The sequence below is a fragment of the Rosa chinensis genome, chromosome 4 (genome assembly GCF_002994745.2).
Source record: "Rosa chinensis cultivar Old Blush chromosome 4, RchiOBHm-V2, whole genome shotgun sequence".
Classification (NCBI taxonomy): Eukaryota; Viridiplantae; Streptophyta; class Magnoliopsida; order Rosales; family Rosaceae; genus Rosa; species Rosa chinensis.
The window spans coordinates 27,204,798-27,219,288 of record NC_037091.1 but is presented as its reverse complement, the minus strand read 5'-3'; the positions used below and the strand labels follow the sequence as shown (position 1 = coordinate 27,219,288).

General features: G+C 37.1%; 2 protein-coding genes and 1 non-coding gene across 3 annotated transcripts in view; all 3 read left to right on the top strand.

Moving 5' to 3' along the window:
* LOC112199055 (epoxide hydrolase B) overlaps positions 1-3,519 on the top strand; it is a 6,433-nt gene extending 2,914 nt beyond the window's left edge. Inside the window, exons 2-3 of the mRNA XM_024340119.1 lie at positions 2,801-3,039; positions 3,258-3,519. Of these exons, the coding sequence (XP_024195887.1) occupies positions 2,801-3,039; positions 3,258-3,507 (489 nt within the window). The 3' untranslated portion in view covers positions 3,508-3,519. The remainder of the gene's footprint in view (positions 1-2,800; positions 3,040-3,257) is intronic.
* Positions 3,520-5,232: 1,713 nt separating this feature from the next.
* LOC112200952 (bifunctional epoxide hydrolase 2) lies at positions 5,233-7,150 on the top strand. Its single transcript, XM_024341964.2, has 5 exons — positions 5,233-5,302; positions 5,413-5,627; positions 6,204-6,374; positions 6,497-6,732; positions 6,901-7,150. The coding sequence occupies exons 1-5, from the start codon at positions 5,233-5,235 to the stop codon at positions 7,148-7,150; spliced, it is 942 nt and encodes a 313-aa protein (XP_024197732.1).
* A 2,123-nt stretch (positions 7,151-9,273) lies between these two features.
* Positions 9,274-9,468, top strand: LOC112201243. Its single transcript, XR_002936695.1, has one exon. It is a non-coding gene; the product is annotated as a U2 spliceosomal RNA (small nuclear RNA).
* The last annotated feature ends 5,023 nt before the right edge of the window (positions 9,469-14,491 follow it).

Sequence of the window (14,491 nt, the reverse complement as noted above, 5' to 3'; positions counted from 1 at the left end):
GGTATAAAATCGGGATTTTTTGCAGAGACACTAAGAATAACGTCAGTAACATTGAGAAAAAATTTCAGAATTTTTTTCAACCCGGAAGTATATCTTTTTATTTTCCCAATTGGGAAAAATAGGGAAAATCGTAAAAAAGAAACCGTTTGATATTTTTGAGTTCCGTCACTTGGAGCAGGTCCTAAAAATCATGTTTTATGTGTGGTGAAATTATGGCACAGAAATTTTGAAGAAAAAGTGGTCTTGACATGGTTTGGCATTCTTTTGGCGCACGGCATGCCAACGAGTGCCAAACCTTGTCAACTCCATTTTTTTTTTTTTTTATTGAAAATCATGCTCTTTATTATGATGGGAACTTGTAGAGAATGATTTTTAGGACATTTTGGAAGCAATCTCTCGTAATTTCATCGAGTTTTCTATTTTTTACGATTTTCCAAAGTTCAAAACGGAAAAAATCATAAAAAAATAGAAAACTAGATTAATTCATGATCTCTTGCTTTGAAAATGTCCTAAAATTCATCCTCCACAATTTTGGTAGGGCTTGTGAGGGGATTTTTGATAAAAATTGATGTTGATAGGGTTTGGCATTTGTGGCATGCTATTTTGGCACTATCAGCCTTGCCTGCCATGCAGCGCGTTAGCCTCGCCATGACGCGTTGGCATTGCATTTGACTCGCTAGGAAGCCTTGGCATTGCATTTGACTCGCTAGTTAGCCTCGGCACGCTGTCACTGGCTGACTTACTACACAGCGGAATTATAGCCCGTGAGACGCCTAGGTTCCTCTGAACTGAGGCCAGTCTATCTTCATTTCGTCCTTGATACTCCATTTTCTTTCCCTCTATGTTCTTCTCTTGTCAATCTGACCCCCTTACTTGTTGGGGTTTACGCATGAGTCTCACACTTTGTGACTAACCGATCGTTTCCTTGTGTCATGGTTGTCTTCCAAGACACTCGCCCAACCGATAGGCTTCCGTGTCATCCTGGCTTGTGTCAACCCATTGCTAACCCGCGTGCATTCCTCACATCGATAGCAAGTAGCAGGACAGTGCGCCGAGACCTAGCTGCCTTCACATTCCCTCGTGGGGTCATTCCTTAGTAGCTTGCGCAACTCATTCGCCTTGTGGGCACCACTCAGACAACTCACTCGGCTCATGGGCAACATCTTGGCCATGTGGCCTTTCCCTTCTAACGAGGCTAACCATGTTCTCTTCTTGATGACTGTCATGGCACTAAGGGCTATTCCTGCCCGTAGGCCAAACCTCAAGCGGGCGTGCCGTCTTACATGTTGGCACGCCGCTCTCGATCTTTGCTTTGGTCTAGCACGCGGTCACCCCTCCCGTGCTTGCTGGCATCTCACTAGTGTCTAGTTAGCCTTGGCATTGCATTAGCCTCGCTAGGGTCTAGCCTTGGCATTGCACGGGGTCGCCCCTCCCGTGCTTGCTGGCATCTTACTTGGCGTCAGTCTCATTTTTTCCTAAAATAGAGAAAATCAAAATATGGGGAAACTGTTAAATCAAGCTGCTCTAATACAACAATTGACACAACAAAAGTGATAGAAGTCGGTGATTGCCTTAATTGCTCTCTCATTTTCTCCTCCTCTCAAAGAATGAGGGTAATGGATAATAAATTTGGGAGAACCCAATTTCACTTGCATCAATCCAGAGCAAATTGGATTTGCCAATGTGAGAGCGTGCATATGTCGATAAATGCATCAGATATGCAATATATAAATAGACAACTGCATGAGGATTATATGAACATGAAATCCCCAGAAATCGGTTGTAAAGTAAGTTTAATTGAATATCAGTACCATGTAACTCATCTGAAGATAGTGAGCTCTGATACCAATTGTTAGAATTTACATAAATGAGTACTATAAACTATCTCAGAATAAGCACATGTAAACACATATACTGCAGTTTGCAGATTAGGATTGCTGTTGAGTAGCATCCTAATTTAGGACTGCAACCCTATATCTATCCTAATGTCTGAAAATTAACATGAACAAAAGATCAACTATGACAAATATAGGATTGATATGTTGCTCTGATCCTAAGTTAGGATGCGTGAGATATTGCAATCCTATGAAACAGTAAGTACATATATATATCGCAGCAAGCAATATAAATTGAAATCAAAGATAAATGGATTATAGAAATACTAACTAGATCCATTTATATTGCAGTGAAACAATGTGAGTTTAAATCCAGCAGATTGAAAGGGGTATAGGAAACTGACAAAGTCGATTGCCTCCATCCATTGTTCTTCTCCTAGATTCACCCTTGATCTCAGATTGTTAATGGGACAATTGATTGAGGTGTGGTGCTCTAGCAAGGATCAATGAAAGAGTTCTAATCCACTTTATATCAGAAAATCAGTTAAGGCAGTTCCTTCCATCAAGGAACTGTCTTATAACTTCCTTGTCTTTATCTGATGGATTATTCTAAATAACCATACTATTTGAATTCAAATTCAAAACAAATTGCATTAATAAAACTATTTTCGATTACAAGTTTTATTTAATACTCTGATGTTACAAACTGAACTCTAATTCTCCTCACAATGTCAGCTCAAGTGAAAATGCTGATGTCTAGTTCCATAAAGTCTTACAACCAGGTCCGACTGCTGTCCAAAATCATCTTCTTCCTGAAGGTTTCTATGTATCAAGGTGGCAGGTATAAAACATCTTGCCATTTTCTTGATCGACAGCTCTTTTCCCTAGATCTGCATCAGTTCTGATCATTTCCGAAGCTGAGTTATTGTATATGCATATGCTAATTAAGTTGTTGCCTAATTCAGGAGCCAGCTGGGAGGGCAGAAGCAGATTTTGGCCGCTTTGATGTTAAGTTAGTGATAAGGAATATCTACATTCTCTTATGTGGAAGTGAGGTTCCAGTAGCTGCTAAGGATCAAGAGATCATGGATTTGTTTGATCCAGCTATTCCTCTACCACCATGGTTCTCTGAAGAAGATCTTTCAGTCTATGCATCTCTTTATGAGAAGTCTGGATTCCGTTTTCCATTGCAAATTCCATACAGGCAGGAAGAAACATAACTGTTGCATTTACTCGGTCCTAATCATGTTCAATTATTTTCCTTTAGCCCCTAGAATAAGAACACTTGGTGTACTGATTTCATAATTTTCTCAAAATAACCAAAAAACAAAACAAATAAAATCATATAATCATAATTCTATATGAAGTAGAATATCTCCATCAGCATAATTAATTGTTTTTGAATTGTTTTCATTGATGTAGGAGTTTAGCAGTGGACTGCGGTTATACTGATCCAAAAGTCTCTGCTCCAACACTGCTTATCATGGGTGAGAAAGACTACATCTTAAAGATTTCGGGGTTTGGAGATTACATACGAACTGGGGCAGTGAAGCAATTTGTGCCTGATTTGGACATTAAATACATTGCAGAAGGGAATCATTTCATGCAAGAACAACTTCCAGAGCAAATTAATCAGCTAATTCTCACTTTTCTTGGAAAACATGGGATCTGACTTTATATTTCTCTATGTGCCTGGAGAATTCAAGGAAGAAAATTAATGTTCTGTTAGTGTATGTTAATTACATTGAATATTATTTGGGAAAAAAGAAACTACTTGCTTTGTTAATAAATCTTGTGATCTCCATTTGATTTGCTACTTGTTCTGAAAACTATGTTTATGAACTATGATTTCCTGTATCTGAGCACTATTCCTGGGGAATAAGTTCAGGCTATGGATATGAATCATTATGGGGAGTGTGTCAAGGTTGGATGCATGCAGTCAATAGTTTTAGAATGCATATTGGTGCTTTCACTGTGTGGTTGGCATGCATTGAATTTGGACCTGAAAAGGAAGATTTGGTCATTCATGATGACCTTGATCCAAAATGGGAGTTCGGAGGACATACATTGGAGTATATGTTTTGAGATCGTGAATCTCAAAGAGGATTTAGATATGATTATCTGGTTAGGATTAAATGAAGATTTCATTGCTTCAACTGTAGTTGGAAGTATAGTCTTCTGATGCTAGAGAATGAATGTGTTTAGCATGGTCATCAGAACTCAAGTATGTCATGTTGAAATCTAGTTGAGATCCAATCTTGAATGTCTTTATGAAGGCAATATGCTAATGTTTTAAATAAATGAATTTCTTAAATTTGGAGTCACCTTTATGATACTTTATCATGAAGTGAATGTTGTTTTCAACATTATAATCCATCTCAAGTGAATGATATCCTCTGTGGTATTATTTAAAAGTACCATGTTTTCAATATATCAAAACATCAATCTGTTCTGCAAAAGATTAAACTCAAATATCCTCCTACTAATTAATTTGGTTCAATTTTCCAACCATAAATGGCCTTGAGATAACCTTGCAACTATATATGAGAACAATATATTAGCCACCGGAAAAGAGACTGAGATTTATAGCAGCTTAAAATCTTTAAATATATCAAGTATTTAACTTTTTTCTTTCTTTCATTGATTTCATTCAAGCATGGTATATTTGTATCAGAGGATAGAGCAGCACTGTTAATGAGCTATCACCACGCTACCAGCTAGCCAGAAATAGCATCCTTTGTGGATTCATTCATTTATTTTATACTCATCCTGGATCTGTCACTCCTCTTTCCTCTTCAAGTTTCATATCCTGCAATGTGATGGAACTAATTTTTTAGAGCTTGAATGCTAATACACTCCCTCTCCATTGTAAACAGACTAATTTAAAGAGAAACCGGCCAATAATTTTGGATGCCAAATAACGCCTTAACCCAAATACTCACCAACCAAAATAATATTTTAATGACCATTATTTACTCAATCCACCCACCAGTGTACTAAACTAATATGCTCTTATCAGACCAAAGAGAAAATAGTAAATATGCTGTTAAGCAGTTTCGTTCATTATAGATTGTTTTTTGTTGTTGTTTTTGGATGACAGATATGGTACTCAATATATTCTATTTTCCCTTTTGTAGTTAGCTTTGGATGACTTGATGCACCATACGCCAGAAGCTAGGTGTGCAGATTGTGCAGTAGCCGGCTTCCTTGGTCTTAGCATATTCTTTCAGAATACATCAATTCATAAAGGACAAAATTATTTGTCAGTTAAGCTCTATAAAATGAGGCGAGCAGTTTGAATCCAGGAAGCAATTGCTCTACCGCATTCCATCTCCTTTGCTTCACTTCTACGCACTAGCTCAATCAAACAAAATTCGAGTCTTTTTATCAATCTGTCATGGAAAAGATTGAGCATAAGTATGTGGAGGTAGGAGGACTAAAGCTTCATGTAGCTGAAATTGGAAGTGGTAAGTACATGTACATGCATCGTCCAAATATCCCAGCTGTTTGTGTGTTTCCACTCATTACAAGTGATAATTTATAAGTAATGACAAGTATTTACTAATTCCAAATGCAGGTCCAAAGGTGGTGGTTTTCTTGCATGGATTTCCAGAAATATGGTACTCATGGAGGCACCAAATGATTGCCGTGGCCAACAATGGCTATCGGGCAATTGCCTATGATTGCAGGGGATATGGACTTTCTGAGCTGCCAGCTGAGCCTGAAAAGGCAACTTTCAAGGACCTTGTTGACGAGGTTGTTGGAGTTTTGGATGCTTTGGCAATTGACAAGGTAATTAATATATGTGCGACTACATACATATATTTTCCTTGCGTTTTAGTTTGATTACAGAGAGCCCTGGTCATTCATATTCCCTAGCACTTGATGTGTGTGAGTCTCATCCTACAATGTTATTCACCAAGCAAAGTTCCTTTGATTAATTAACTCTTTAATCTGTCATTATGTTAATCAGTTGTCTTTGAACAAATGAAGTAAAGAACTGTCTTTCAGAACCAAGTGAAACTTATATCTTCTTATAGATTGAGTGCTAGAAGCTAAATGAGAAGTGCTAACAATATTAATTACAATACCTAATTACAAACTCTACAATGATCAGTCAAGACAGTCGATCGATCTGCAAGTGCAAATAAATAGGAACAGTTATATCCCACTCATGATAAACAACATTCCTTGCTAGCTATAACTCTGTACTATTGATAATGCTGTTTGGAAACTAAATTTAGTGGTAGTTTTATGAGTGCATCATCTATGCATTTATACGGTAATTTTTGAAGTACTTTTCGGTACAAGAACTTGAAATTAATTATATTCATACATCATTCTAACCTAGCTTTGATAAATGACCAGGCTTTCCTTGTTGCAAAGGATTTTGGATCTATAACTGAATACCTTGTAGCAGCTGTCTATCCCGAGCGGGTAGCTGGTGTTATATCACTAGGTATCCCTTTCATGCTTCCAGGTCCCACTGCTGTCCAAAATCATCTTCTTCCTGAAGGATTCTACATATCAAGGTGGCAGGTATAAATCACGTATATATGATCATTTTCATGATCGACAATGCTTTTCCATAGCCTGCATCAGTTGTAAACATGAGCTATGACATTATTGCATGTGCTAATAATGTTGTTACATAATTACAGGAGCCAGGGAGGGCGGAAGCAGATTTTGGCCGCTTTGATGTCAAGTCGGTGGTAAGGAACATCTACATTCTCTTCTCCAGAAGTGAGGTTCCAATAGCTGCTAAGGATCATGAAATCATGGATTTGTTTGATCCTGCTATTCCTCTACCGCCAGGGTTCTCAGAGGAAGATCTTTCAGTCTATGCATCTCTGTATGAGAAGTCTGGATTCCGTTTTCCTTTGAGAGTTCCATATAGGTAGGTAACTAATAACAAGAAACAAACTTGTGGCATTTACTACTCCCACACCAGTTTGCAACCATTTTCACTTTCTCCTTAAACAGCACAAAGTATCATATGTTCTTAATTCAACAATATTTCCATATGCATACTTAACTGTATTAGAAACTGTTTTCATTTATGTAGGAGTTTAACAGTGGATTGTGGTTATACTGATCCCAAAGTCTCAGCTCCAACACTGCTTATCCAGGGTGAGAAAGACTACCTCTTAAATTTTCCCGGGACTGAAGACTACATACGATCTGGTGTAATGAAACATGTTGTGCCTGATTTGGACATTACCTTCATTGCAGAAGGGGGTCACTTTGTGCAAGAACAACTTCCAGAGAAAATTAATGAGCTAATCCTCACTTTCCTCAGTAAACATGGTATCTGATTCAACGTTGCTCTATGTACCTGAGGACCAATTTAATGTTGTGTCTGGGGTATGCTAAAAAGGCAGGGCCTCACATTGCATATTTGGGAATAAACTAAGAAACAGTTTCCCTTCTTATTAGTTGATGTGATATTTGTGTGATTTGCTGAAAATATATTTTATGTACTTCGTTTTTCTGTATTCGAGCATTGTTCCTGGAAATAAGTCCAGGCAAAGTGGCTCACATAGGGAAAATAGATTGTGAGAAATTTCTGTATCCTTCCTATATTATGCATCGTTGCGTGTGTCAAACACTGGCTATTGGTGAGTAAACATGTGATGCTAGTATCCTTAGGAATGCTTCTATGGTACCAGCATCCTCGATCTATCGTCCCTTATGCATCTTCATGGTTCTATGTATCAGATATCATCATCACTTCATCAGGCAAATTCCTTTTCCTTTCTCATCAATACAGGATCTTGTAATACAGGTTTTTGTATAGATAATAAGATAACAAGACTTGTAGTGCTCATAATATTCTAATATAGGAAACCAGAGTGACCTAATAGCCTTGAAGCAGTCTGTTACAGAATTCACATTGTAAAAGTATCCAGAGCGTTAAATACCAAATCACAAGATTAAAACATAATACTCGAGTCCAGCCAAGTCCTAACTGTAGAGCTTCATCTTTATGAGACGTCAAAAGTCAACATAACAGAGCTTTTTCTTACTAATCTTCCAATAAAGAGGCAAAAATTTAAACACCATTATGTACAGGGAATATCAATGAACACCATTATGTACAGGGAACTTTGGTGCGCACATGCAATTATCCTCAACTAACATTAAAATGAAAATTAGCTTTCTCAGTGAATCAAACTATAAAAATAAATAAATAAACCTCAACATTTTTTTTTTTTGACTTTTTAAAATTTCAAGCTTAAACTCTCTGCTTGAGTCGTTTTTTTAAGCTCAAGCTTAGCTCGGATGGGGAACAGACTCGAATTTGAGCTGGGTGGGTAAGTCTTTGTTTATCTCAATCTTAAGTCACTGCATTAGCTAATCTCACCTTTTGTTGAGGAGCTCCATCTTTAAGTCTCTCATTCACCTCTATTCACTTTTTTCTGGCTCCATGTGCAAAATATTGGAATGGATTCCTAATCAAGAAATGTGAAATAAAGAGTTCCTAATCAAGAAATGAGGTGGAGGAGAAGCAGTCCGACTTATCCAAGAAATTCCCTCCAGGATGAATCCAGTCAGAGTGGATCTAAGTAAGGCAGAATCGGGTTCAAGTCAAGAAATGAGCCAGAGACTCCGAGAGAGAGGTGACCCAATCTATTTGAGAAATTCCTCGAGGGGATTTAATCCCCTTGAGATAGATTTTGGTAAGGCGGAATCGAGTTCAAGTAAAAAAATTGGCGGACAGAGAAATTCAGGTAAGGCGAAATCCCCTCGAGGTAGATCTAGATAAGGAGGAATTAGTTAGCTCAACTGAATATGTAGCAAGCAAGTGTCATATTATGGGTGATGTTATAAACCTATTAACGCGTGAGTTGCAGGAGTTGCATAACACTGTGAATAAATCTGGATATATGTAGATTTAGTTGTTATCTAAGTTACTGTATGGCAATACATATACAAATATGAACTCCCTATTTTTTCTATCTTTGATAGCAAGGGTTTTGCCCTCTTTTTGGTTACTGTCTCTAATTTACTTAGGTGTTTGAACATTGATTTCATAGGTTAAGAGGCTGCAGGTCTTGATTATAACAAGAGAAGGAAAGAGTCATTCCATGTGTATGTTACCTTCTAATTATAACAAGAGAAGCTAGGTTGCTTCTCACTTTGTGTCTGTGGGCATCTCACTTCTTAGTGTCACAAATGTATCTTCTTCTTTCTAGTTATTCTTGCAGATGGGAGCCCTGGATCTCTCTTGAATACGATGCTAACATGGTGTAGAATACCATTTAATCCTAATGTCGGTCGATTGTGTTGATAAGAGCGGTTGACTCATAGGTGAGGAGTCTTTAACACCCAGCTTTGCAGCTCTCTGCTAATTGTCGTAGTTCTCCCACATCGCTTATGTGACCAAGTACGGAAGCTCATGAGACTATAAAAAACAAAGCACGATATTCAAATAAGCATACCTTTCTCGGCCTTTTGGCTAAGATCAAGTGTAGTATCTGTTCTTATCAGTTTAATATCTGATATGTGGACCAATGGTCCATACGATATTAAATTAAATTTTTTAAGGGGTGAGTCCATCACAGTAGCTTGCTACTGGGGCTCACACGTGTCATCCTTGTCTTGCACTACTGCAAGGTTTGGCGCACCCTACCAAAACAAATCAAAGTTTTCATAACAGACTAACAGTAACCTTCTAAATTTTAACAATGTTAACAGTGTACAATTGGATTGTAATCTGCAGTAAAATGTAACCAAGAGAAACTCTAAATACTGGTTAAGCAGTTTGCTCAATAGACATAAAATATAGTCTGCAACTAAGCACAATTCATTATCTCCATAAAGGGGTAAATTTTCATACAATACCGACTTCCATGATCTAATCAGTTTGTGTCAAACAAACGCAGGCAAACAGCAGCAAGTTAAAACTTGGGTTCTGATCATGTGTTGTTTGCTGCTCTATTTACATAGCCTCTCTCTTAGCTCTTAGGTGGCTCATGCAAGGAAGGTACATGTCTTGATTTCTAGTTTTCTCTTAGATAGTCAACTACGGACAATTGACAGATCGAAAGCATTTGAATCTCAATATTGAAGGCAGGCATCCAGTTTAGTCTGTCTAGCTAACACATCAATATTAGCTCGTTGAAGTTGTGATGACTGTATGCTACAAAACCCCATAACAATCTGTTGTACTTGCACTACAGAAAGGTAAGTAGCAACACTAACGGTTGCAAATTTACTTTTAATTGGCTTCCTAAATTTTAATGATGTTTTTCTTGTTTGTTCTTTTCAGCCCTCTCCACTGAAGCCAAGCAACATTTCTTGTTTTTCTTGTCTCTCTACATCAACAGCGCTCTACTTTGTTTTTAGAATACTTTTGTGATTTCCCTATCCTTTCGTTTCTTTTTACCTTAAACCTCGGCCCCATTACAACCCCTTTTTAAGACCTTTTTGATCCTTAAGATGGGGTAGCCTTCGATCTGTGAAGATGAGTTATGATTGTTGAACTTATGGCTTGGATTCATTCGTGCATGTAATTGATATCCTTCATGAGATCTTTAGAAGAATTATTATACATGTACTTTTGTTTTATACATATGTGATATCTTTGCTAAATCTGTCGCATATACTTGAGTGAATAAAGAAGCTTTTAAGCATGAACCTTGAATTCTGAGAGAAGAAAGAGTGCTATATCCTATGTGAGGTGAATCATACTTGTTTGATACATGTTGAGCTCCAACCATCACCATTGTTACTCCCAAGTCTTACATGCTTATATGTGGATTATATCTTGTAATTAGTTTTTGAATATCTTGAAGATGTGATTCTTGGTTAAGTGTTATTCTTGGTGCCTTGAAAGTATGAGATTGCGGAGACAAAATGTTGAAGGGTGTTAGAGTCATTTGTGTTTGTCAAACGTTGAAGTCTTGCACTTTGTTTATTTTCGTTGGTTTTAGGTTTTCTACACTTAGTGTTTCGTGTGTTCTATGTCTTTGTGTTGTTGTGAGTCTTAAGTTGTTTTGATTTTGCTAAGGGACTAGCAAAAAGCTAAGTGTGGGGGTGTGATCGAGCTAATATTTTTTATGTTTTTAACGTAATTTTCTCTACATTTTACTTAGCTATTCTCTTAACAATATCATTTCTAACTTACTTTGTTGTAATTAGGTACATTTGAGCTCCAAACGCAGGAAATGAGCTGGAAATGAAAGAAATGAAGGCAAGGAGGAAAGGAGACGCAGAATGGGAAAGAAATGGAGAACTGAAGCTTTCCTAATCTTACTAGGAAAAGGAATCCCAGTTGAAGTAGAAATCCTAATGCAACTAGGAGTGAGCTCGGAAAAATGGTGTTCATAAATGAAGAAATGACAGAGTCCCAGTTGGACTAGGAAACCTAATAACACTAGGAGTCCTGATGATGCTAGGAGACCTGGTGAGGCTAGGAGATGTTGTGGCTTCAAGATGACTCAAGATAGTTCAAAAATGTTCTAGAATGCACAAGGAATTTCGGCAACAAAGGAATGGGCTTTGAAATTGTCCAATTGAGAAGTCTGGCCTAAAGATTGAAGCATGTGACTTGCACATGAGTCTCTAGATCCTTCCATGACGTCTTGAGGAGTTCTAATCCAATTCTAATTGCTTTTGCCATGAGAAATACAAAGAATATCAAGAAGATTTCAGCAAATATATTAGGGGATTATTTTCGGATTTCTTTGGAATTTTTGGAGAGAAAATAGAGGAATAAGTATTGAATTATGACTCTACATGTAAGGAAGCCAAAATATGGTCCGAATACATGGAGAATTCGGCCAAGACTAAGGTGACTTGTTCTCTAATTCAAACAGTATTTTCTTATTGGTTGAATGATGTCACAATCAAAGGGAGAATTCCTAGGAAACTCTACCCTAGGCCGTACACTATATAAAGGAGGGATGTTTGCCATGCAAAATTATCATGAAACCCAGAATCCAAATTGCAATTCCTCCCCTTTATTCTCTCCAAGTGTTCAAGATTTTGAAGCTGTGAAGCAAGTTCATTCTGCATTCATCCATCCTTGCCGTGAGCCTCATTGTCCTCTACCACCTTTGAAGATCTTCTTGCGTTCTTGAAGCTCTTTTAAAAGTATAACCATGAACCTTAATCCTTGTTTTCAGTTTTCTTTATCTTGTAACTTAAAAATCAAATTTTTTAGCGTTCTTTGTTTTTGGTTTTCTTGGATGTTGCAATTTTATGTTAGATTAAAGTATATGTTTTGATGTTTAGTTTCCAATAGCCTTGAAGCATGAATTCATTTTAGGATTTTCAGATTAATAGTTTTCGAAATCTTTATATGTTCTTGAATGTTTGTTGGTTTTGTTCTTCAATCCCACCTATCATGTTTTCGATTTCTTTAGTGGCCACTTTAGGTTTCGAATTGCATGATTGAATCCATAATAAGATGCTAGCGTTCTAGGTCTTGTTAATTAAAGTGAAAAACCTATAATTACTTAGGTAAATCAACGAAGAGAATTGCATGCTCGATTAGCGTTCTAACTTGTGTGTTTTTCTTAAATCAATCAAACTTTCAAAGTACTTCTTGCGTTAATTGTGTATTGTTGATGAATTGATCACTCACTTACTTTGCATGATTAATAGGTTTAACTAAGATGCGTTCATCTAGTTAATTTAACTAAGGAAAGTAATAAGAACTTATGCATGCGTTCATGGTTTGTTCTTGATTGATTTCGTTCAAGTTGATATTTTGATTCGAAAATTATAAATTTTAGTCTTGAATTCGTGTTAAAGGTTGTTAACTTCGTCAATGCATCTCATCCTTCCATTATATCTTGATTCTTGGTTGATTGGTCAATGTAATTTGTTAATTAGATAATTAGTTAGTAAATAAACAATTTTAGAAACCCCTTCTAAATTCTTTGTAATTTTCATAAATATTGTATACTTGTGATTAATATTATTTTCTTTGACGTTTAAATGACAGGAGCACCCTCAATTCCCAAATAGAACGATCCATACTTGCTATATACTAACAATTGTCAACAAGGTTAATTTTGAAAACTCACTTTTGAGTTAGTCAACCTATTCTCAAAGTAAGGAACAGTCTATATAGTTGATGCAGCTGGAGCAGTTCTACCAGAAAATGAAAAGGAAACTATAAATTCACTCATTTAATGATCAACCATTTTATCTTGCAAGGACTGAGATTGGTAGAACTTCATAATGACAATGATGCACTAAACCTCAGGAGAGATTCAAGATTTTGGTCAATTTTTGGAGGAAGGTGATTATTATTAATACCTGATTGTTGGAGTAGGAAATGATCGTTTCCTTAGGAGCATTATATCCGGTTTGAAACCATGTTCTAGGAGTATTATCAACAGTGAAATTTGCAATGCTTTAGCCTGCCATTGACAAGTTTAACCAATCATTTCCTGTTCTTCGTTTTCAGTTATTTAGCTTTGTCCTGATTTCTCCGATTATGGCGAATGCTGCCCAGGAACTTGTCCCAGATCCTGTATTGGAACCTGTCCCGCCTTATTTGTTTCGACAGGAGAACCGTCTTGCTCTTCTCGATATGATCAGATTACAGTATCGATTACCCCTTACCTAATCGTTATTTAGTTACATATTTTCTACGCTGGTTGGTTATGGGGGCTAACCAACCTTCTATGTTGGTGCGGAGTATTTCATATGATGTTTTTCATAGTCGTTCCTCGCAGCAGTTGCACGCAATGTTCGGCCTACCAAATCATTCGGAGATACCGTTTTACATCTACACATCCATAAGACGCTTTTATCGAAAAGGTGATCAACCGCAGTGTTCAGTTATTGCAGTATCTCCAGTGAGTCAGATCCTGAGATTCAGTTGGTGGTTTCGGGCAAGTCATAGAAAAGCCATTAGAAATCAGAATTACGCAACAGTGGGGTGGAAGAAAATGTTCATGTACCACACTGGTAATACCCAACGATCAAATTCTCCTCCAACATTGTGGAGGTTGGTTGAGTATGAGGTGGAGCCAGCTGTTTTCACTCCAAGAAAACCAGGCATGCTGCAACGACATGTGCTTTGCAAAATTTATTTTACGCCCCCGGATCCTCCGATTCCCCAGCCAGTACAAAATGATAATCCTCCTCATCCTCCTCTTCTTCCAATTCCACAACCAATAGAAAATGAATTACCTCCTCATCCTCCTCTTGGTGGAATCCTCCTCCCAATGAAGAGGAACCACATGATGGTCTGGATCTTGCTCATATCCAACAACCCCAACCTGTTGGTGACGCTGGTTTAGAAGCTATGGTAAGTTGTATTCAACAATCAAAAAAGATGGTGTGTTATTTTTCCCTGTTGTTATCACTCTTTTTGTCACACAAACATACATTGGACTCACCACTCACTATTCAGAAGTGTAGGCATATATATAGGTGATGTATACAAATTAGTGTATCAATTTAAAACCATATCAATGTAGTAAGAATAAGTAGGGATCGTTCTCAACCGGGGATTAGGGCCTAATAAATTCCTGAAAAATAAAACGTTAGCAAAAAAAATTAAAGAATATATGTATACATTATTTACGAAAATATAAGAGAGGGATTTAAGATTTATTTCCTAATTTAACAACTAAGTATTTATATACATATGTGACACATCAAAACCAAGAATCAAGATAGAATTTATATGA